Source organism: Stegodyphus dumicola, chromosome X2 (assembly GCF_044657685.1).
Source record: "Stegodyphus dumicola isolate Sdum_Otavi_A_Nest chromosome X2, ASM4465768v1".
Classification (NCBI taxonomy): domain Eukaryota; kingdom Metazoa; phylum Arthropoda; class Arachnida; order Araneae; family Eresidae; genus Stegodyphus; species Stegodyphus dumicola.
In genome coordinates this window covers 120,744,163-120,770,204 of record NC_140781.1, presented here as the reverse complement: position 1 = coordinate 120,770,204, position 26,042 = coordinate 120,744,163, and the positions used below count along the sequence as shown (strand labels likewise).

Sequence of the window (26,042 nt, the reverse complement as noted above, 5' to 3'; positions counted from 1 at the left end):
GAGCCAAACGTTAAGGAAATTAGACATAAATATTCCATGGAACTTACCTCCTATATATGTTCTCCTCGACCAAGATTTCGAATAAGGTGAAATCTATTTCTCCAAAAAACTTCCCCGTCTGTTGGATAAATAAATAAGAGAATTTCAGATGATTTGGCTTGATACTAATAACGTTTAACACAAACACACGCAAACACTATGTAAACTCTTAAAAATACAAAGAAATAAGGAATGTCTTACATTTCAAAGCTGATGAACAATATAAGTCTAATTAGTGATATATAAACAAAAAATTTAATAGCAACTGAATGTATTTAATTTTAATTGTTACTTATAGAGTATTAGAAAAATTCTTAAAAAAGGAATTAGATGTATGGAGATCTGTTTACTCTAAACGTCATCTCGAAATGTTAACTTATTTAGTATCAACTGAATATTGCCAACTGAATAGTACTAGTGGGAAAATATCATCACAAATACATGCCCCTATTGCGATACGTTTTACATTTTTAAGAAATGGTTGAAAGTTTTTATCATGGATTTTAAGGAGTATTATTATTTCAGCTCAGTAACTCTTAAAACGCATAGAGAATTACACGTTTGGAAACTGTTTATTACGAACATAAATTTTGTAAAAAATTTCTAATTATATGTGCAATATTAATTAAATGTACTTACAGTGCCATATTTGACATAAATGTAATAAAATAATTTTTAGAAAACCGGTATTATAAATACTATGACTTGTAATTTCTGAACGATTGGAATAAAATTAAAACTGATTCAGTGCTCGAACGTATTCGATAACTGAATACTTAAAAAATTAAATTGAAATAAAAATGCATATTATGCATTAAATAGCCTATGCATTTGGAAAATCTATCAGATCAGACGTACAAAATTTTCATTAATCTAACGGAAATAGTCTGAGCATTAACGAATGAATGTACTTTTATCGTTGATTAATATATTTTCAAAATCGTCTAGTAATTAAAAATAGACTTACTGACCTGTTTATCTGAAACTTTAGTGAACGCGATGTTAAAAGCACGTATCCTAGTATAGCAAATGCTAACCTGCTAAGTACTGCAGGCGTAGAAAGACTATTCATTATCTTTTGTGAGTATCATTTATTTAAAGACTGTTCTACGTTTGGGTTTTAAAGTATAGCAGGTGAATCAGAAAATACGAGGGATGGTCAAGAACTGAAATACCTACATCTAGAATGTACTACTTCATTAAGTTTGTTTAAGCCCTCTTTTAGAGGACAATACTACAGAGATTCATCTTGTAAATGACGGATCAAGTCTGGTTCAAGCATAGCTAAGCTATTTTTAGGTACTACTGTTTCAAAAATGTTGCTATTTTACTGTATAAGGATTGGAGTGGAAAGTTATATTACTTTATGGTGATGGAGATTTTCCAACTCTGCCCTCTAGCATACCTCAAGCAGGATGAATTTTATTGAGATCAGGGAATAATGCAGGATGTATTGACGGTGTTCAAACTCACTGTCACGTTTATTGGAGGATTTAAAAAGCAGTCTTCCAATAATCGTTACTCGGCGTGTTATTTTAACTGAAATTTCACTTTCACGTCCTCTAAACCGCTCTATCACCAGTTTTTCGATGCGAACTGATACATTGTTATCCTAATACAGGGAATGTGTTTCGGAATTTAAAGCTTTAGCAACTAGGTGATTTAATACATCAAGGATATCTTACATCAAGGCTTCAAGGATATACGTTTTAGGATGCAACTGTCTAAGTTTACGGAAATTCCTTCTCTGCTTTCGCTTTTTGACGATTGAGAAAGAAAATATTTTCCAACTCTTTCTAGTATCATACCTCAAATAGCCTCAAAGACCTTATTGTTATTTCACTTTGAAAAAATAGTTTCGTAGGTTTAGAAATAATGCATAATCCTTTACAGTAATGTGAAAGAATAATCAGTGTTCCCTGAGATTTATATGATATTGTTATTCAGGTCATCACTGGTAAGGGGAAAACTGCGAAAACCTCCTGTAGCCAGCCAGTTCAACAGCCGTATATAGAATCGAAAAATAGCTACTAGTATTTTACGTATGCAGTCCACTAAACCACTATCGGCTGTTTAGCAGTAAGTGTCACATAGAACACAAGGCATATTAAATAAATTTAATACTTTATAAATTCGGTCACAGATGCCAGTTGTAAGCTTTCCATCCTTTGAGTGATCAATCAATTACCATCCTTCATTTTTTTCTTTCCGATACATATTTAATTTTCTACTCGTATGATTCCCATTTATAGTAAAAAAAAAAAAAAAAACTTAAAGTTACATATATTCATATTTGGTTTCGTTTGGTTTATTTAATTATGGCAAAGCAGACTAGGGCTATCTGCCTAAGGGGAGGGATGCCTTCGTGGAGGGCTTTCTAAGGGAAACTGGCTCGTATACACGTTACACATGGGGAAAACCACGAAAACGCCCATGCAGCCAGCCAGTTTGCGGGATTCGGACCGAACTACCAGTGTTCAGCGACTTTACCGCTCGGCCGCTGGTTGGCCCATAGATTCATAAATTTACTGAGGTATGTTGAGGATGACAATTATTTAAATTTATGGGAATATATTTAGATGAGGAATACGCTTGCTTACAATGGTTTTATAATGGCTTCGCTTTGTAAGGAGACTATGGTAGGTTTAGAAGTAACGATATGAAAGAGTCTAGAATGCGTCTTCTTAGTGTCTAGAATGCGTTTATCAAAACATAAAGAATTATTTTGAGTATAAACTTATTACCTTATTTTAGTATATATTATAACTGCAAATATTTCTGTCTCAATGTGCGATGTTCTTCGTTCATCGTAAAATGCTTGTACCATTATAATTTAAACACTTTTGAAAACTAATTCTCTTAATAAGGTGTGCTGGAAACGAGGCAATAAATTATGTATTTAAAGTTTTATTATCGTATTTTCATGACATTACACACTTTAGAAGTACTTTTCAATACATTTACTTGAAAGTTTGATGTTTACTTTGTAGATATAATAGCCAAAACATTAGACACATCATCTGCACAACTTTCTGAAAATGATTTTAGAGAGATAAATACAAATATATTTATTTTAACCAGTATCCATAATTATTTTGTTGAGCCAAAATATCTATACATCAAACGATATTCAGATTCGTTGTTGTGTTCCTGTTTATTAATTATTACTGAAAATATTTTAGATAAACTATTAAAAATTCTATGCTTAAGGAACAAGAAAAATTACTATGCCTGATTATGTACTAATAATGTGACATCTGTACGAAATTTTCATTATTTTTAAGTTGATCATTTTTAGAAATATCTACCTCTGAAATAAGAAAATATGAACTGAGATAAGGAATTTAGAAGTGGAATTTACTAGATAGTGGCTAAACAAAATTCAGATATATGCGTATTAGTGTAATGTGAGTGCTTTGAAAACGTAAACAGCTGTAAATTATGCTACAAACAGCTGTAAATTACACGTGGTGAAAGAAATGGCGAAGAATATAAATTGCATTAAATTCGCGAAAGAAAAATCGACAAGAACAAAATAAACATTAGAAGACAGATGGCGAAAATATAATGATAAGAACTCATTAAAATATATTGGAAAGATGAGGAATTTTGCTGAAGAGTTCTTATTAAGACGGCAGCATGCATTTCAATGTTCTTTCAGACTAAGTGTTTAGGTTATTAACGTAAGAAAAAATATATCAGTTTCATCTATGAGTATTTAAATAGAAATCAGAAATAAAGTAAACAGATCTTGATTTTCTCATGTTTTGAGAAGCATAACTGGTTGCTAAAATTAAGATTTTTGGTTTATTATATGCCTATATAACTCTTTGCAAAGATTCGAAGCATATTATGTGTGAAAAGGCTCAACTATGAATACTTTTTGTCACCAGTCTTATAAATGTAGGTTACATTGGAAAATTTATATGTTATTTTAATTATATGCATTTATACAAATTAATGCAAGCATAAAGTGTAAGTTATTTCGAACTATAAAGGGCAAATTTTCAAAACAAAGTGTGTTATGAATACATAAGCATAATTACTGAAATGATAAAAACTTTACATATGTTTCATTTAAAAATGTGAATTTACTTTATTTGATTGATATATACTTGTGAGAAATGTAAAATCTTTCTTGCCAAATGTTACTTCAGTTAGAAGAATAAGTTTACAATTTTAAGTTTCTTAAACGTTATAGATAGGATTTTATATCTATTGTCATAGACACTTTAGCAAAATCTTTCGTACTTTATTGTGCAACTTCCAAATATCATCAATATTATTATAATTAAAAACAGAAAAAGAATATACATTCTAATTATGAATAATGTTTTGTTTTCTTGTCCGTATATTTGTATAACTCTATAAAAGTCCAAAAATTATACTGATATTCTTTCGTGAGTCCAAGCATAGTTAACTATTTTTTTAAAGTGCATAAATTTAAGTTACAGTATAATGCAACGTTCTTTTTGTGCTGCATTATTTGTAGCGCAGTTTAAAATTATCTGAAAAATAATTTAAAATTACTTTATTCATTTTGAGAAGAAGCAGATGAGGTTTCAAAAATTAAACAATCTGATTCGTTGGTTTCCAAAACATAGACTAAGAATAATTTATTTGGGTGCCTATGTCACAGTTCATCTTGTACATGTGTAATTTCTCGTAATGATTCTAGTAGCTAATGTTTAGATTCCTTCACATAAAGAACCTTGTATTGTTAAGGTATTGTTACGTTTTAGATGGATCACGTAACGAAAATCTTTGGTTCACTAGAAGAAAGTTGCACTTCCTCTACAGTATTGTTACATTTATCTTTTCAGCAAAAAGCGTTCATGCTACTGCTGCGTTTGTATAGAAATTCTTTTGGTAATGTCTGTCATGTGACAAGCAAGCCAATTCACTGTGAAAAGTTGTATATAAAGGACTAATTGATATTTTAAAGAGGTCGATTAATATATCATCTATAATTCATTAACTAAAGGTACTATTTACATTACCTTTATTACATTATTTTATAAACTATGACATTACATGTCTTTTAATTTTTTAATGTTCTAATTTACTAATGTTTTTAATGTACTAAATTTTTACACAGAGTAACTTTTACTTTAATTTACGTCACAAATCTGGTTTTGTTAAAATTAAACTCTCGGATAAGCAGCCCCCCCCCCAAATGGCTAAACTGTATTCTTTTCTTGACACTTATTTGCTGCTTCCATACTTTTGCGGCTTACTTTCTAATGACGCAAAATTCTTACTCAACAAATTTTTTTTCTTACTTTAATAGTTTTTAAAATTTTATGTATTTTAAAACTCTTTCGCATACAGTAGAACTCTTATTATACTGGCTTTCTTATGTAATTTTAATTTGTTTTAACTTGCTGCTGATATTTATAAGTTTTGGACCAATAAAAAATGAAATAATACAATGTTCATTTTAAGAAGCTATTAAAGTAGCTGAAATGAATAAAGATGACATATGTATTGACTTACAATAGCAAACATTTTGTTATAGACAACAGTAACAAATAATTTGTTAGCCTATAAACATATCATACACATTCATCTCATTAAATTCAGAAATATATCATACTAAATATCACCATATATTATTTGGAAAAATGTAGTTTTTAGTAACACATCATCTCATATGAATAACATCTCACTACACACCATCTGTCAAATATGTAGGTTTTCATTAATATGTCAACTTATGTCAGTAAAATATTATTACATATCATTTGACAACTATGTTTACTACATTTTCATCAGTAACACCGCATAGAACTTGGTTAATATGTAGCTTGTATACATTAATAAAAAACCAATTACGTATCATATACAGATCCACTGTTTTTCGTTTACTTCGCCAGTCGTCGCTTGATCATCAAAAGTGCTTCTTTGCTTTCCTGATTTTAAAGCTTTTCTTAATTTAATTTAATAGAAATTTGGTTATGTATTTCGTTTTATTCAAAATGATAATACAGATTATTTGCTTGAGTCTGGTGTAGCGAAAATAAAAACAAGACTATTTACTCCTGTTAATAAAAACAGGAAATTTAGGGTGCTGTGTAAATAAAATTAACTTCGTTGATTTATTTTAATTTGAAATAGAAATGGATTGTGTGTATTGGCACATAAAATGTTCTTTCATTGCTTGTTTGTTTCCATGTTTTGCATTATCTTTAAATAAAATAAAAAACTTAAAACTTTTATTCGTCTTAACTGAGTAAAATTGTTGAAATAAAACATTATAAACGAAAAAAAAAAAACTCTCTCACAATATGCTTCATTATAAATAGGTAATTGGTCTATTTACTCCGTAATCAACCGAGTGAGCTGTGGTCCTAGAAAATTTGGATATTTTGATTAGATATTTTACTGTACCTGTAATATATTTATATGATTATTTGAAAGTACTGGTATAAGTATTTACTTGATTATTATTTAATTGATTATTTCAAAAACTTATTTTAATTTTTCTGATTATTTCCCCACTCTTAATAGGAAGCCATAAGAGTTAAGTTCGATATATAATTGAAGAGTTTTAAACCTCAACATTCTATCTACATTTCCGCTCGTCATGAAAGAAAAGGTCGAACTTACCTCATCAAGTGCAACCACACCTACCTGTACCTTTCTTTTCAAAAATAAATGCCTTCTTTTTATTTATAGAAAGTCAAAGTCTTACCTTTACAGCATTTACTTCAGGTATCCTAATATTATTCTGATATTCATTATAAATTCTTAGATATACAAGCTTATACTGAGATATTTCATCTGCATTTGTCATTGTTCCCAATGGTGAACTGCGCTGAAAAATTTGGGTACAATTCACCAACATGTGTCTAAATGAAAAAAATCAATTATTCCTATGACAGCTGAAAAGGGTACGAAAATTCACTGCTTTTAATCTACTCAAGATACTTCATTTTTCGCACACGAAGCAAAGGGAAACTTGATGCAAACGTCTAATAATCCACATAAGTAAATACTACAGTTTGATTCCAATTCAGGATCTGAATATCATTTCAATCTTGAGGGATTTCTTAAATCATAAACTAATTTCAAGTGAAAGTATATTTCTCTAACCTAATTACTTTTACTCTTTAAACTAATCTTATGTGTCTTTGAAATAGATTTAAAGGAACTTCGAAATAAATAAAGTTGCTTGATAGAATAGATAATTGTTTGAGTAATAGTTCTTGGCTCGTGCACTCTTAAGAGTAGGATGAGGTTGCTTAAGAAAAAATGAGATTTACAATAATTATTCAAGTTTTATATTTAGGCTAACAAACTGAAAATATAAAGCACCTTTATGATTTTATTATTGATTAGAATCAATGATTCAGTTTGTAGGCATTCCTCTAAGAAAAACATAACAAGTAGAAATTTAGTCATTGAGTACATACATTCAATAACGTTACTGAGGTGCCATAAACATTGATTTGTATCACACCAAAGGGTGTTTTTAAGTACCATGTTAAAGTCCAATTTAATCAACTTCCGGTTAAATTTCAGTGGAGGGAGAAATTCTTGTAAGTTTTTAGATCTTCGAATAGAAGTAGTAAGAACCCGGTATCATGCCACAGTGAAAGCCCAGACTTTACATATCCTAAAACGCATTTTATTTCTGCCCCCTACTTATTTCTTATCACACAATGCTATTTTTCTTACATTAAATATGCTTCGCTAATAACTGAATAAACTCGTATTTCTATCACTGAATAAGCTTTGAAAAACACAACTTCTGTTTGAATTTAAGCAGCATGGCACTTAATGAACCCCTGACATTCATTTGGTGAAAAAATATTATTCATCTAGTGATAATAATCAAACTGCTAATAAAATATTTCAGAAAAAAACTGATAGCCTGAAGAAAATTTGTGTTTTAAGTATTCCGAAATATTTATGTTTGAATTTACAAAATTTTCTTAAAATTGAGGCTTGAAGGAATGCTATTGTAATTAAAAAAAAGGAATACGGCTGAATCGGGTTCCGGAGATGAGACGAGCATAAAAGTTTTATATGGAACTTAAGAATCCAATGAAAATAACCTTAAGCATTTTTCATAATATAGAGAACTTCTGCACCAAATATTTGTCAGTAATACTTCAGGGCTCATATTGCATTCGCAAAGACTCTAAACAAAGTTCCACTCTGTTTGCCTGAAGCGAATGAATGGCTAATTTAAATAAAATTTCTACTAATTTGGTTAATAATTAAAATATGTTTTCTACTTAAGCACTACTAATCGCTCATTTTCTATAAAATAAAAGTGGGAAAGCTCATGTTCCTTTTTTAAATATTAAAATAAACTTAATAACGCCTTATTGTATAATAAAGTGAAATGAGCATTTGCATTCATTCTTAATGCATAAAGCTTTATCTTCATTAAAAATGTTAATAAATAAGAAAGTTATAACGCTAGATATTTAGCTTATTAAGTAAAATCCTTGCTGTAGAGCAACACAATTTAAAATTCACTTCTCAAGGTGTTTAGGTAATGATTTCTTATATAAAATGCTTCAAAATCAGTTTATCTTTGTATAAGGGCTGTTAAAGTTAATGAATTACGCTCGGTAAATAGTACTTTTTTACACTTCACGAAATCCTATTGATATTTGAAGTCCTATTATATTAATATGCATAATAAATGAAGTGAATTATTTTTATATCTCAGAGGCTAAAATTATCAAGCAATTATATAAATTTATGCTTTACTTTGCCATAAAAGCTTTAAAAATTGCTTTGTGGTGGGTCGCTTCATTGCGAAATTGGTGAAAATTTGTGCAGTGAGTGAAAAAAAGCTTTTGAATCCTTTCAAACGTGATCTGAACTGCAAATTGGTTGATACGTGTGCAGAACAGCCAACAAGAAGCGACAGAAGGAGAAAAATAATCTGAACTCTAATCGAATTCTGCAATGGGTGTAGAAGGAGTTTGAACTGGTATCAAATTCCGCAATAACCGCCAGGAGGAAAGTTATTTCATCACTTATACGAAACTGCGCTGTACCTTTGTTCTAATAGCCCAGCTGTCACGTGAAAATTAGAAACCTTGAGAAACCATCATCAGATAAAAATTTGAACCTACTCTAAACTTATCGTTTTTCGAAACGAAAGAGGAAACTTTCAGTTGCTCAATGTGTAATTGCTTTCATTCTGGTTCCATAATTTTTTTAAAAAAATGAAATTCCTAACATTATTTAACGTAAAAGTTTTCTTACTTGATTTTGAAGTATTTCAGTTCAGAACATGTTTTCCTAAGGCATGGAATTATATTTTTAATCTATCTTTTTTCGGACCCTAACTAATAAATTGTTTCTTGCTTTCTAAAGAAGAAACCCGATCGCTTCCATACGTTTTCCTCTGGGGAGAGGGAATTAAATGATATTAGTTAGAAATAAATGAATCATTTAGCGCTATGTAAAATGTATTGACTATGCATTACAATACTGTGATTTATTATGTAAAAGCCATAGATAGAAATAATAAATATTTTGGTTGGTTTGGTTTATTTTAATTATGGCAAATCAGTCGAGGGCTATCTATCAAAAGGGAGGAAAGCCTTCAGGAAGATTTTTTAAGGCAATCTAGCTTGTATACTGCATACATATGGGGAAAACCACGAAAACACCCATGCAGCCAGCCCGTTCGCCTAGAATCAAATCCATGACGGAACTACCAGCATACAGGAATTTTACCGCTTGGCCGCTGTTGGGCCCAAAATAAATCTTTTAAATCGCCGTTTTAAAGCAGATTACTTTTCAAAATAATTTAAGAATCTAATTTGTGATTTTGAAAAGAATAAGTCAGTTCAGTAAAATTATTTTTATAGAACTAGTATGAATTGTTTGAAAATTTATAAAAGCAAAAACAAGCATTTTTTTAATCTAGTGAAAGCTTCCACAATTTGCAGTTTTCCTACTGTTGATAAGAAATAAATCTACTTTTCCTTTCAAGCAATGGATGTAAATTTTAATAATGTATCTCAAGGGTACTTTTTTAAATTAATTTAACTTACCTTTTGAACTATATTACACAATTTTTGTAAAATTTGAAATAAAGTTTATTTTAATTTCTAATGTAGAAGTAATATTTGATACTTGATGTGTAAATAAATATACAAAAATGTGTGACGTATGATACTTTTGATTTGATAACATTCATTGACTTTAACATCCATTAAAGATATGTACCCTCAAAGAATATTTAGTTTTCTAATCTAAGTGCTTGAAAAGAATCGTTCCTTAAAAAAGAAAAAAAATTCTTTTAACTAAAATCACAATCTTGTTCCCAGCGTATGAGAAAATTGCATATTTAGCACTAACCTCAATAGGAGAAACTAGGAAAACAAATAACTCAGAATTTTTAAGATGGGCAGAAATAGTACGTACTTACTAATTTTGAAGCTTGTTGTTGGAGACCGCAGAACTCTTTAGTAAATAAAGTTCTTAGACGATAAACATTTAAATACCGAATAAAAATTTTTTAAATAAAAATAATTGGAAAATGCAAATAAAGTATTGTGAAGATGTTACCAAGTCTATTATATTTTGATTAAGAACAAGAATACGAGAATAAGGAAAGTTGTAAAAAGAGGATATCTATTAAAATTTCAAAATTAATTTTCAATCTGGAATTAATATTGAAATGAACATGAAGGATATTTATTAGTTTTGGATTGCTCATGCATTTTTTTCCTTCAAAATTAGTGGGCAATATTGACTAAAACATATACTACAATTGTAAGTATTTAGGGAAAACTAAAACTGTGTATTGCAGTTCTAGCAAGGAGAAATTTCTCAATCACCAATTGAAAAACGTTTCTAGAAAAACAAATACAGTATGAAGATTAAAAGATTTTTTCCTAATTTTCATTCTGGAAATTTTAATTTGCTCCTTAATTCGTCCTTTTCGTTTCCTTCGTAATATTCGGTAAATTTTGTATTCAGGAGTACAGAAAGCATGGACTGAAAAATCTAATATATATATGCATAATACCTATTTTTACATAATTGCATTTCACCTGTAGTCTCATGGGCAATAATAGGGAGATAATGTCAAAAGATTTAGAGCATTCTAAAATTCAGAATACCTTCAGTGAATAACAAAAATATAAAAATGTGATGTGGACACTACATAACTTCCTTGCACAGCCTATTAAAATATACAAATTTTTTTCCGCAAGTAATTAAACTTTTTCCTTTAATTATTCTAAATTGATTAACCGATCCTTTAAGGCAAGTTGAAAAATGGCACCAAAAATTGAAAATTTGAAATTAAATATCCTGGTCAATTTTTGTCGTATGGACGTCAAACTTCTTCTAATATTTTAATTTTATTTTTCCATAACGAGTATAAAACTTTCCCAAAAGTATAGAACCGGAAGAAAGCATTCAAAGTTAAATTTGTTTTACTTGTCGAAAATGATTTTTTTTTTAAATTTGACTTTTTAAAACTTGCCAGCACTTCCAAATGAATACTTTTATCTTTAAAACACTTCTGTAATTGAAGGTAACTACGCCCAACGATTGCGAAAATAAAGGCTAAGTAAGTACTTTTAATCCGGGTAAGGGGGTGGGTGTGTGTATATATATCTTTCTACTTTACTTTAAATTATATATATGTATATTGCAGTAAAGGAAGGAAGTGAAAAACAACGATGTGTTATAACAGTCCCATATACAAAATTTCATCGTCCTAACCGCGAATTGCTTTTGAGTTATGCGAAATGCATACGTACGTACAGACGTCACGAGAAAAATCCCTTTTGAATCAATCTGAAATCCACTATGCAATCCGTTTTGGAAAACAGAATCATTTATTCTGTCCGTGCATACAAATGTCACACCAAAAATTCGCTGAAATGGATTCGGGAACGGTCAAAATAAATATTTCTGTTAAAATATAATGCCCGAAATTTTTCGCGAATACAGTAATTTTTTACTTCGTACAACGTAATGAATAAAAAATGAAACAGTTTCATTGCAGTATCTTAACACAATTAAAAAGTAAACTTAATCTAACGAGCAATAAGAAAACAGCAGGAAGCAAAGGAATTTCGCAGTAGCCTACTATGGGACAAGTGGAGGAGGGCCCCATAATTCCAAGAGGACGGGGAGAACAAGGGAAAGTAATCACCCCTGTTTTCGTGTTGGGACGCTTTTATGATATAGGTACTTCGGTATAAAGATATCGAAATTAGATTTCGGATCTTTGGCCTCGTGTTCGATAACGCTGAAACTTTAGCAACGATGCTCTTGAATAAAGATATCACTACTTCTATGAAAAATAGTTCTTAATTTGAAAATAAAATTTAATAATTTGAAAATAAACAACATGCATTAAAGTGCTGACATTTTTATGGCGGGCCACTGTTATCCAAATATGATTTTGGTTTGGTCCAAATATGATTATCCAAATATGATTTTGGAAGTCCTCACTGCATTGAGTGGCAACATTCATCTTTCCTGCGCAGTATACATGTATACTCTCCACAGCGCGAGGATAAAAATTTGAACTTTTTTTCAGAGCCTTACTACTTCTCACCCCTTATTCAGAGCCTTACTACTTACTTCTCACCCCTTATTCTTGTTAATTTCAAATGCCTGGAGTCGGCTCGTGTGTGTTAATAATTAAATAGTATTTAACCTTTTGCAAGATGGGCTTTCCTCTTTTTTAAATTTTAACTGTTAGCTGAAGTTTGTGATTTTTGGTCTTTTCTAGTGATTTTCTGATGGATTCTAATGGCGATTACCCATCGCCATATTTGCTGATGTTTTAACGAACGAACGACACTGGTGAACTACTGTACGAACTGCACTGGCGCATCTTGTATACCTGCCTTGAAAACTGATTGTGATTTCGGCCATGACGTTGCACGGAAAACGCCTCTCCAGTTATTAATTCTTGTTATTCAGAACTTATCCTAATAAAGTATGCCTCTGGTTTATTTATTGCTGGAGGAATATTTGTGCAACCGGGATAGATTTTGTGATTTCACTGCGGTATTGCATCAATACAAATGATCCTCCTGAATATTTTGCTGAAGTATTCTCATCAATTTGTATATCGGTGCTGAAACCGGATACCTTTTTAAATTATCGGTTTTTTTTAATACAAGGAAAATTAAATTATTTTTTCGTATGAATTTTTTTTGAATTTAAGAGTAAGTGTTTTACAGGTTTTATTGGTTTTTGAAAAATGTTTAGATTTCTCTGTGCATTTTTTAAAAGAAATATTTTTTATCGCGCGTTTTTGGCCTTCACTGGAGTCGGTTTTTCCTTATTGACAATGTGTACAGTATAATTTTACGAGGTGAAGACTCTGCATCTTGTTAATATTCGTGTATTTTTTATTCTCGTGTGCATTTGTAATGAAAGGTTGTTTTTTGTTTTAAAATTCAACAAAATGAAAATCGTTTCGGCGGTTTAATGCAAATTTTAATCAAACTTCCTAACGTAATTTTCGGGCTGGAAAGACTGGTAGAAGAAATTTTAAAATATAGGCTTTTTGTGTAAAAATAAGTCATGGGCTAATTTGTTTATCTGAAAGGCAAACTGAAGTTTTGAGAATCCTCCAAAAAATTCTAAGGAGATGATGACGGGTCTTACTCTTAAGACTTCACACTGTACAACTTGCAAAATTTTGCAAGAGTTTCTAATATTTATTTCGGTACTTTATTTTACTCTACCGACAGAGCAACAAGTTCAATTGGAGATGGTGCTTAAGCCCTGCCAGCGATTCTAATTCCATTCACAAGTCCGGATGCAGGGAGCTATCTACATAGCAAAGGGCAATGAAAGTACATGTGAGAAGTGTGCATACAAGGAGTGAAGTCAGCCATGCGGCTAAAAGCATTCTGTTTTTATTATACACATATTAAGCTGAAGAAGGCAGTGAATGTTCTGCTCGTTTGGCTTAAGAATAGAGCTGTCTTATTCTGGGTTCTCGAAATACATTACTCTTACAAACCTTTTCTTATAAAAATAGATACATGGCTATAAACTATTCCACATATCCAAATAAAATAATACTGTACAATATATGATGCAATTCATCACATAAGCACTTAAAATGTTATATGCTTCTGCAATACCAAAACACTGGTACACCAATGCAAGTACATATATATAAAGATACAATTATAATATGAGTACACAATACTATGTTACACTATTATGTTCTAATACTAATGCTAATTTACAAATCTGTTGTACGTATATTGATACTGTTACGCAAAATTTGCATTTGCGACAAAAATTTGAACAGAACTTGAAAAGATGTTCAGTATGCTGACAAACCACTGCCTTGAAAAATATGCATATTTTTCTTTTTTCAAGCTCGTGATATTTCTTTCTTTTCTTTTCTCCGACAACGTGGTGGTTGGCCCATTCCCTTTGACGGTTCTAGATTGCTACTGCCTTTAGCTGTGGCATGGTGCTGTCTAGTTTTTTAGTCGATTGGAGATCCAATAGCTATTTCAGTATACTTCCGGATGCGTTTGAACGGGGATATGTTGCAGCAAATGTTATTTGCACATACAAGTTTGTTTTCATGGTATGCGGAGATGATAAAAACTTGTTTCTGGGCAGTTAAAAGCTGTAATTGTGAAGGTCTCCAACTCCTTCAAACAATGCACTGTTCGCTGTCCCGGAAGCTGAAAGGAAATAAGTAGCTAATGTATGAGCCATATCCCGTCAGGAATTGTGTCATCTTAGAAGTACCATCATTTTATCTCTGATCTTGGAAAGATAAGCCAGTGCCGTCTTTGTCCTAGGAACTATGTCACTGTTACGTCAAAAAGGCCCTAATGGTCGCTATCATGTGCGACTTCGAGCATGGCAGTTACAGTATCCGCACACATTCGACCGTGGCTGCCCAGTTTGGCAGTTTCATTCGCTTTCCCATTGCCATGTACTCTAGTACCATCTATGCACCGGCACATTGGAACTTATATTCGGTCTGATATTTGCTGACAAGAAGAGTAGCATTCTCTTTATTTTCTTGACTACGGTGTTGCTATTTTTCAAATTCCGTATAGAGTGGAGACTTGATGCTATGTCAGAATATATGGTTAATTCCATAACCAACTAGAATGCTCTAACGAAATGTGTTTCTACGTGCTCGAAGTTCAGCCTGAGATATTCTTGTGAGGGAATTTATTCTTTGTGCACAGGTAAATACACCGTTGGCACCTCGTATAACAAAGAAATCACAACCTTAGTCTCCCTTTGGTCCATCAGTACATACAGCATACGAGTCGACGGTTGATGGAGTTTGTAGTTTCTTATCAAGATCGAATTCTGCCGGGTGTAGGGACTGTTGGATAACGGTGCTCATAGTCAGTGAAGATGAATTCTCTGTCCCACTGAGATGTATTGGTGTGTAAGTGTGAGGATTATAGCATTTCCTTTTGTACAACCGCATGGAGAGAAGGAAGGCCAGCTAGGAGATTTAGTGCACTGGTATGGATCTTCTGGATCCCCGACAGACGCTCAGGAGGAAAGGTCATTGTGCAGATCTGAGCTGCAAGCGTATACATTTTGTGATATGAGAACACATTGAGGCTCCATACAAGGCTACTGTTTGAGCTATTGTCTGATACCACATTCCTAGCACCTGAGAAGGTACTCCTCACTTCAGTACTGCAAAAATTTAGTACAGCACTGCAGCTTTTGCAGTTATAAGGTATTTCTCTCGCCTTCTTAGTATGCCTTTGTGGTGTAATGGTCAGCACATTCGATTCGTATCTAGAGGTCCGAGATTCGAGTCCCGACGACGACATTGCAGATTTTTCATGCCTCCTGCTTCGAAATAACCTAATGTCTTTACAATGGCATCCGAACTAAAAAAGGTGGTGGATGATGATTCTCCACCACCAGGATTTGGTGACTGGGTCCTCTAATCAAACTCGCCCTTTAAAAGTGGGAGTATATAAGGTTTTTCTCCCGCCTTCTTAGCATGCCTTCGTGGGGTAGTGGTCTGCACAATTGGTGCGTATTCGAGAGATCCGTGGTTCGAGTTCCGGCGAGGGCATTGCCCATTTGTCACGTCTTCTGCTTCCAAAAAAATCTTAATGACTCTACACAGTACTCATATGAACTTAACCAAACAAGAGAAATCTTTTGCCCACAGATATGGCCATTTTGTTTATTGAATCATGTGGCACTGTGATGGCTTGCATTATTGCATGAAATGATAAGGGTAAAAACTTTATATCTGCATGCATATAACCTTTCATATTTTATTGTGATATCTCACACTGTGCCTTTTTTATACATTACTGAAATTTCATACTTCTCTTTTAATAACCCTGTATAATGAAGACTGCTATCTCCAGTAGTGTAAGCAAATTAAGTAGGCTCCAGTTGCAGTGCAAATAGGTTTCATTTACGTTAGCATTTTTAAATGGGAGAATAATAATTACTGTTTATAAATTGAATAATTTTAAGAGAATTAGTTCAATAATATTTTAACCACAAATTCAAAAATCATTCTGTTATGGAAATATTCTTTTATATAAAAATTATATAAACTAAGGAAGTTAAGAAAAAGCATTCTTTATCGGAAGGATTATTTTCCGTTGTGTAGGACAAATTATACATTATGAAAAGATAATTGTTAATAGATCAAAAGATACGCTACATTATTGCATATATTTCTTTTCACTGAGATTTTCGGAAATAAAAATCTCACATTATCCTTTCTTTGCGGGTAGTTGATTGGTTTATTATTTGACTGCTATTTCTGTTGAGGATCAAGATCTCATACAGATGAGATCCGGTACTTACAATGATAGGATTTAAGAATTTATGATTGAACGATGATACCATGGTGTTATGCATTCAGTAAAACCTATTTTGTATTTAGACTGATTTCTTGGCTAGCAATACGTGATGCATCTTGGTACATATAGCACATACATAAAAGACGCTTAAAGGCTGAAAGAAAGTATTCTTGCTTGTCGCAGAGATATAAATAATGAAAAGATGAAAGTGCAAACAAAACTTGATATCTTTTTGAAGAATCGATTAAGCACTCCAAAAATGTCCGTTAACTTTATGACAGTTTTTAAATGGCTTAACGTTTCAAACATGTTTTACGCCCTCTGCATTTTTAGCTGTGTGCATTAATGATGGATACCTGTGCAGTCGTACCGTTTTCCATTTTCGATACAATACTGAATAAAATGGATGATGCATTTCATTCTTATAATAATTCTTATAATTCTTAAATAATTTTGATCACACGTAGAGTAACATCTCTCAGCATATGTACCTTTGGGCGCACTCGCAGATTTGCATATAGTAAGTACGCGAGGCGAAATTATTTATCCCCCAAATTAAATCTCGCTAACAAAAAATAAAATAAATAAAAGACGAAGACAATGACTTAAAAGGAGAAACGTTTTTTTATAGATATTAGGCATTAGAGCATTTTCTACAAATACTCTGATACCTAATTAATAGAAAGTATTCTACAAATAGATATTCAATATGGTATAATACAAATATGTAATTTAATACTACAAATACAGGCTGTTCGCACATTTTTAGACGATTTTGGTAAGAGGTAATAAAACATCATTTGCTGTAAAAGAAGTAATTGCAATTGTACTATGTTTTTAAAAGTCAAAATTATTGTCTGTGGCTTGAAAGTTTTGTTTTTATTCAAAATGGCGAATTTAACAAAGCAGTTGTTCGAAGGCTACATTTACGCTGTTTCCGAAGAGAAATATGCATACTCCGTTATCCAAAAACAATGTGAGAGTCATGGTTTTGTGATATCTAAAGCGTCGATAGGTAATATCATCAACAAGAAAGGAAAGAAACGTCAAATTGGAGCCTCAAATGGGACAAAAATTCCAAACAAGTATCAAAGGAAAAAACGGAGATCTTCGACTATTGCAAAGGTACGTTGTTTAATGTTAAAAGAAAATCCCCCTAGTCAAAGGACAGTTGAAAATCATTAAAATGCTCGGTGTTCACTGTAAACAAAATGATAAACGTAAATTTAAATATTAAGAAAGCGAAAAAACGCAATGTGCATCGTCTTCTTCCAAAGCATATCGCTCAACGCAGGACCGCTGCAGAATTCTATATGAGAAACACTTATCCAAAGAAAAATAGATAACAATTGTCACAATAGATGAAGAATGGGTGTATTTAAATGATTGTAACAAAAAAAAGTGCCATTTATTATCATAAAAGGGGAGAAAAAAATTAAGCACATGGTTCAAAGAATCGAAAGAAAGTTTTTCTAGGGGATTCATGATTGTTGCTGGTTTTTCTTATAATGGCAAGTTAAAAATAAAGAGAGTGCCAACAAATGTCAAGATTAACTCCAAATACTATCAGGAACATATTTTATCGCCAGTTTTTCTGAACGAAATACCATCGCCTTACCCACAGTGCCATCAATCTGTGAGACTCCATCAGAACAAAGCTAGCAGTCACACATCAAAATCCACTGTCAATTTCCTAAAAGAAATGGAACAAAAAACTGCTATCAAGGCCATATCCTTCACTGATATCCTTACTAAATCTCCCGATGTGTCAACTATGGATTTTTGTGCTTTCGGACTTTTAAAAACTGCATTATCCAAACGTTGTCCCAAAACCCTAACAGGACTCTGGAAAGCTGTTCTGGAGGAATGGGATAGAATACCTCTTCTGCCACTTCAAAAGGCATTATTATCCTGGAAACTGCGGTGTCGAAAGATAGTTCAGAATAAGGGATGTCAAATAGAACATTTGAAACACAAGAATTTTATGTAATTTAGTTTTGTGAATACAATATTCATTGTCTAAAAAAATGTGTGAACAGCCTCTGTATGAATATTAAATGAAAAATAATCTACAAATAGGTATATCAAATGGGAAGTATTCTACAAATAGGAATTTTCTATAAATATGCATGTTTGTTCCAACTATAACGTATTTTGCTTTTTTTCTGTGATTTTTAAGTGTATACTTTCGGAACAGCTTTATTAACACAGAATTACATACATCTGAGCACAACTGTTTATTTTACTATATAACCGAGTATTGTGACAAAATAATGGTGATTTGGTTTATTGCATTTTTCTACTGAAACATAGCAAGCGAAATGGAGAAAAGTATTCCTATAATAATAAATCCCTCTTCTGGAAACCAGATAAGTATGTGACCATGAAATACTTTCCATTTATGTACTTACTATCTGATAAATGACTCTGAATGGTACATTGATATCTAAGGCCCTCGATAATATGTTCACTCATTTATTCGAAATTCTTTTTAGCTGGGTTAATTTTATCCGAGCGCGTGGGTTAAAACAGCAACTTCTGCATCTATGAGTTTATCCAAGAGTTATTGGTCAAAGTTTAGAATGTAGCTTAGTATAGTTATAATGATCAATAGTTTAGTCATTCTAATGAGTTTAATAAGATGTAGTCCAATCGAAGATCAAGAAGCATCTATATGCAGACCGTTCCCTGGGCTACAGCAATTAGTCATGCTCAGATGAGTTTTAAATTCTCCATTGTGTACAAAAATAATCTCCTGTAACATTAGAGTGCATCTGTCACGTCACACATTGTGTTCACACTTAACACATTAACACATATGTATATTACAAAACACAAGAATATAAACCTTCTTGTTCTATTCCTTTCCTTCAAAAATATGAAATTAATTAACTTTAGGAATATTAAATAGATAGTTGAAAACTGGAAGCTTAAAAATATCATAAACTCATATCAAACTAAACTTTCTATCGAAAACAAAATTCGAATAATTAGTTCTGAACGTATTTAAAGATTTTTGGAATATCTATATGTATTGTGTTCTATAACTCTTGATTATTATTTTTTATTCTTAATCAGGAGTTCTCTACTAGGTGAAATTCCCCTAGGCGTAATTTCATAGTTTTGGTGGGGTGCAATGGGGCCAACGTTTTATTTAGTTTTAAGTATTTAGTTTATGAATATATAAACCACTTTTATTCAAATTTTGGTATTTATCAATATTTTCTATACTTTTTCTTGTTTATTTTATAAAACACAGTAAAGGTAATTTAAATAAATTTTTACGTATTTTCAGTGTTTGGGGAAAGGGAGGGGGATGATCGTCAAGGTGAAAGGGGTGCATGGGGCAAAAAAGTTAAAACTATTGTAGCCGCTAGTTAAAACTAGCATTCTCACAGAATGGTGTCGCCATCTGTTGTGCCATAAGATACTCAATTTAAAATTTTGGAAAAATATTTAACGGTAGCTGCAAAGTTTAGAAGAAAAAAACCCCACGTGCAGTAAACAGAATTTCTGCTGTATTTCTTAAATCTTAGTATCTTTATGCTACGTAAAAATAATGTTGCTTCAATCATATTAAAAATGTATGATTCGAAAATCTTTTTCTTTTTTTGGCAACTTTTTCCTAAATTTATACATAAATGACGTTTTCACAAACTTAAAGTTATAAGCTTTTAAGATTTCTTACCATTGGTTTCAAGAAAACAATCTTTGCTTCCTGTTATTATGTTTGTGTACTACATTTCTTAGTAACTATAACAAGATAAATTTATAACAGTTTATAGAGCATGATCTACTCGATCGCTTTTGAATTAATTACATTGGATTAATTAGATACATGAGTTAATTAGACTGAATTAATTATACCCAAATATGTTGTTCGCGAAGAAAAGGGACTCATGTCTCACTGCCTTAATGGATAGAGAGTTGTTCAAAATCTACGCCAAGGTAAGGTTGCTTTATTTGCCTAATTTTGAATCACATTGGTGAGCAAAATTTCCCTTTGCACGAGGGAAGGGGGCAGGACATCACTTTCTCAAGATATGTTTAGTAAAATTAAATAAATTTATTTGAGGAGATAATAATAATCCTTATGCCTAACCATTATGCCCTAATTATTAATTATTAATAATAATTATAAATTATTAATTATTATGCCATTAAAATTAAATAAATTTATTTGAGGAGATAATAATAATCATTATGCTTAACAGCACCTTATATCTAGCAGCGTAAAGATACGTATTGAAAAAATCTCTGTAACATGTGAAGTTGGAAGCATATAGAGTAGACTTTTTTTTGTGTGTGTTTGTGTTGTTTCTGTCTTCAGCAATTTTTATGCTCTTTTCATGTTATAGATAATGTTAATACTACTATTATTTTATATTATATACATATTAAAATATTAAAAATTACAGAATATAGTGAAAATCCATTCAGCTACTAAACACAGTGATCAAATAAAGACAAGTAATATTTCACATATACTAGTTTAATGGCAATTGACATCTTATTTTATGTACAATTAATTTATTTGCCATTTGCTAAACGAATCATCAAAATTTTGCTTTCAACTTTTTATGTTTTTATTTAACTTACGAGTGTTTATACTCCAATATATTACGTATTAAAAACTTTTACTAATACTTACATGTGCATTATTTTCTGAAACTACAACAAATCCATTATTGTCCAATAAAAAGCAGTCCATTTCCTAAAAAAGAGATCGGAATGTTAAGGAAAAGATCAGAAAAAAAGATGGAACGCAGTATATTTTATGAAAATTTAAGTTTAGAATAACTGGCTGAATTAATTTATTAAAATAGTAATCAATATTAAATCACAAATTTTATTCATTTTCTTTCCATTTCCACTCCTACCCAGCCACATACACTAGATGTGTCCATAAAGTAAACGGACAGATTCTTATGAACAAGAAAATGAATACACATGTTCAAATAAATTTATCTCCTTAGAAATAAGCTCTAGAAGAGTCTATACAATTTTTCCAACATTTCTTTATTCAAACATACTTCACAGGCATTGGAACTAACCGTTCGCAAAATAAATGTAAAATTTTATTTAATATCCTATACCTTTTCAAATCTTCGACCTTTCATGGTCTCCTTAAGTTTCGGAAAAAGGTAAAAAATGGCGATAAGTCGGGAGCATATGGTGGGTGACTTATAAGTGCCAATTGGATGCTTAGCAAGAAAATGTTGTTAATTTTCAGGGATGAAGTCATAGTGAGTAAGTCCTTCGTAATTAAGAAATTCAATCAACTACACCTTATCCTTTGATTTCGACATCCGCTTATATTTTATTTCTATGGGAGAAGACGGTCCTTTCCACCGTGCACTTTGTCTTTTTTTTTTTTTTCCTGGGTCGTATTGTAGACACCAGATCTCATTTGTCGTTATGATATACTTTAAAAAATTGTTGTCCTGTCTCGCAAATCTTCACAGCAAGTTTTACTGTGCTCTCTTTGCTGTATTGTCAACATTCGAGGTACAAATCGAGGGTAAACTTTCTTATTTTCAGATTTTCAATTAAAATTAATCTACAGCTTCATTTGTTTTCCCAAGCATCTCTGAAAATTGCTGACTTGTTAAACGTCTGTCAGCTTTTACCAAAGAACAAATTTTCTGCATATTTTCTTCGTTCTTTGAAGTTTATGAGCGCCCTATCCTTGGTTCATCTTCAACGTTTCATGCCTATACTTAAAGCAGTTATACCACTCATACGCTTGTGTTCTTGATAACGAAGCGTCACCATATACTGTTCGAAACATCTCTAACATTTCGGTATAACTCATTTTTTAGCAAAATTTAATGTTATAACGTTGTTCCATCTCGAAGCAAATTTTTTGCGCGACGTTTTCTTACTAAATGAAAATAATTCCGGCGTTTTAATATGCAGACGACAAAATAACCAGTTTAAACAGGTTTTAACAAGAGTTTAGATGTCACACTTTCTAAACATCCACTTATTATTTTACTTCTGATATTTTATCGTTAGGTCTTTTGAATTGTCCGGTTACCTTACGGGCGCACCTTGTATATGAATGACATTTAATAAAGCGAAGAGTGGGAGAAAGGAATGTTTTGAATAAAATTAATTACATTTTTTTCCCCTGAATTATCAGTTAGATTAGAGATTCTCAATTTTGGGTCTTCGGAACATTAGAGGATCCAAGATGGAACATCTGAGGTACATACGATGTGTGGTTTGTGTCCTGAATTATAACTGAGTTACAGTATGAAAATTATTTTAAGTTAACCAACAGTTAAGTAAAGCACTATCTTACCTTTCATTTACATCATTCATTCGTACAGCAAGGTTATGCAAACTAAAGCATGCGGCAGAGAATTTAAAAGCTAGAGAAGGTTGACTGCAGCTCATGCTTTGTTGAGACAAGAGTCGTTTTGCTGTTCGTAAGAACTAGCGCTGATGTGTCTAGAAAGATTTTAGTAATTATTGGAGGACGGAATGATTATGTTAATGCTCGAGGCTGGTAAAAATTCCTTTCTATAATGACGTAACGAGAAAAACTCCAGGTGCAATGTTTAGAAGATTTGTTTTTGATAATTATCTATTTCAATGCACGTGGCCTAAAATTTTGCTAGTTATTGCCGATAAGTAATCGACTCTTTTAATTTGTAAATTCTGGCTTTATATGTAATCCATGACTTGAGACGGATAAAGTTTATTTAATTTTAATCTGTGCTTGTGCAAGTGGTTGTAGTCAGGGCTGTAACTTGTCGACATTTAGGAAGTACCATTAGGTGACACCGCCTTCTTATAATATTTATTTATAGAATAGTTAGGTGTTACAATTACATAGCCAGCAGTCAAAATACATACAAATATATGCGCAGGGAATGCGAATCAATACTTTGTAGGGATTTATATTTATTTTAACTAACAATTTAAAGTTTAAGTTCAAACTTTCCTATAAGCCTTCATTCTCCTAACTGTCCGTGCCAGTATAGTTAAATGTTGTAGCGCGCCTGAAGGAATGCAAATTTCTACTTTAAAGAAAGTATTTAAAAGCCGAGTTTCGATAAGAGAAAGGTGGTGTGGTGTATTTAATTATGGCAAAGCACACTAAAGCTATCTGTCTAAGGGGAAGGATGCCTTCGTGGAGGACTTTCTAAGAAAACTGGCTCATATACACGTTACACATGGAGAAAACCACGAAAACACCCATGCAGCCAGACCATTCGCGGGATTCGAACCTCGCACCGTACCACCAGTGTTCAGCAACTTTACCTCTCGTCCACTGGTGAGCCCGGTAGAAGAAAGAATTAGTCTCTAGCCGCCGTCTCTGTTGTAAGTACGTTTGCTTATTGCTGGTTCAAGTGGCTTAATTGCATTTGTTTGCTGCCAGTAGCTTCGAAGGGGGTTTAAAAGTTACGGGATTTCGCTGAGCCCTGTAGTCTAGTTCTGCCGTTTGTTAATATCTTCAAATTTTTAGTTTCGTTAATTGATTTTCAGTTACCGCCCAAGCAGAGGCGAAGTATGTTAGCGTCAAGTTGACGCATTGTAAATTTTCAAAGATTTAATAAAGGGTACTTTAAGCTTTCTCTTGTGTAGTTTCCTGCTACTCCAATTTCAGACAGAATTTCATCTATTGGACTCTACAACTTTTACAATTAATCAACATTTTCTAGGTGAGCGGAGTGCATAAAATACTGGGAACCACTGATGTAGAGAATGCATTGAATGTAATTAACTGTAGTGCATTTACTTAGCTTCTGAGACGTTTAAATATATGTGAAAACAACTTGTTTTTTTCCTCTGAGATGAAAGGGACCAGGAAAACTAATTTGTATTTTTTTTTACTTCTCAAACACAATGTGCCAGTATTGCGATTCATTGTTTTTCTTTTAAAAAGGAATGTCGGCTCATAGACATAAGACTGCTTCAAACATATTCTTTCTATTGTTAAACAATTCTCTTCTCTTTTTTTTCATTGGGGTTAAAGTTCAGCTTGCGGACTGTTTGTGCGTGTGCGAATAGACAAATTATCAGCATAGTCACAACATGAAACGCTTTCATTCGAATCAGATTACTGTACAATAAATTACGCTCAGATTAGATTCATTTATTAGTTTACTACTTATATTTTGCAAGTGTTTGTAAGGAATAAAGGCAGTTCTATGTTCTACTGTTTAACTATCAGCACATTGGTTCGATGGTGACAAAATCCCGGGTTCAACTACAGAAAAGGCCAAACTTTTTTAAAAAATGATTTATCGCTTTTGAATTCCTCTCATCCTTCCGAGCTACCCTCAGAAATTATAATATTTTTACAAATGGAATGTTATTTTCAGGAATAATTTCTCTTGCCTTTTCCTCCATTAACAGAGAATTTTAGTCACAGGCAATCTTCAGAACATTGGCCTCTGTACTATTGATTTCATAAATTTTATGAGAGTTTTGGAAAGCCCATCAGTAATAAATAAACAAAAACAGGAGCTAGTGATTTTAGTTATAAAATAAAATTCGCATTTTTTATCATTATTTAAGAAAAAAAAATGCAAAAAACCTTACATTCCACAAGATATGTCACGAGGCTTTCAGAAGCAATAAAACTAAAATCTGCTATTCAGAAAGCTAATTTGCTTATTTACGCTATTCGAATTATCCGTCAATTAACTTCGGAACCTGATTTAAAATTTGTGGTTGATAAATATTGTTACAAAAATGTATTTTTAGGTACTTACCTTATCTGTGCACTTGTAAATGCATGTAGTATTTTGGCACTGAAAGAGAAACATGTATACATTATTTCAAGCCTTTTATATAAAATATTAAATTTTACTATTGCTTTTGTAAGACTATTATTGCTTTTGTGAGACTATTATTGTTTGACTACTATTGTTTTTGTAGATTTTTTGGGACTATATTTTGTTTTGCTTGGGTACTTTTATTAGCGGTGTTCTATCTAATTTTTCATAGTTGATTTATATTTGTACATCTATGTTTTCCTATCTGTACTGATAAAGAAAATTTAAGTATGAGTTACAAAATAGGCAGTGTTTCAGAGTGGTGTGTGGAATTAGCGACTTAATACACTACGTAATAGAGAAAATGCAACATTATGCAGATTTTGCCGTAACATTATGCAAATTGTAAGGAAATCGTATATCATACACGTAAGTTCATGATTAGCTAGCGGAATAAAAGGAAAGAAAAGTTAGG

At 31.9% G+C, this 26,042-nt stretch overlaps 1 protein-coding gene across 4 annotated transcripts in view; it reads right to left on the bottom strand.

Moving 5' to 3' along the window:
- The window catches only part of stj (voltage-dependent calcium channel subunit straightjacket), a 617,416-nt gene that overhangs the window by 39,202 nt on the left and 552,172 nt on the right, over positions 1-26,042 (bottom strand). For all 4 annotated transcript variants that reach the window (XM_085809254.1, XM_085809252.1, XM_085809253.1 and 1 more), the window contains 3 exons: positions 25,565-25,603; positions 21,487-21,549; positions 48-118 (listed from right to left, as the gene is read on the bottom strand). In XM_085809254.1, coding sequence (XP_085665380.1) covers positions 48-118; positions 21,487-21,549; positions 25,565-25,603 — 173 coding nt within the window. The remainder of the gene's footprint in view (positions 1-47; positions 119-21,486; positions 21,550-25,564; positions 25,604-26,042) is intronic.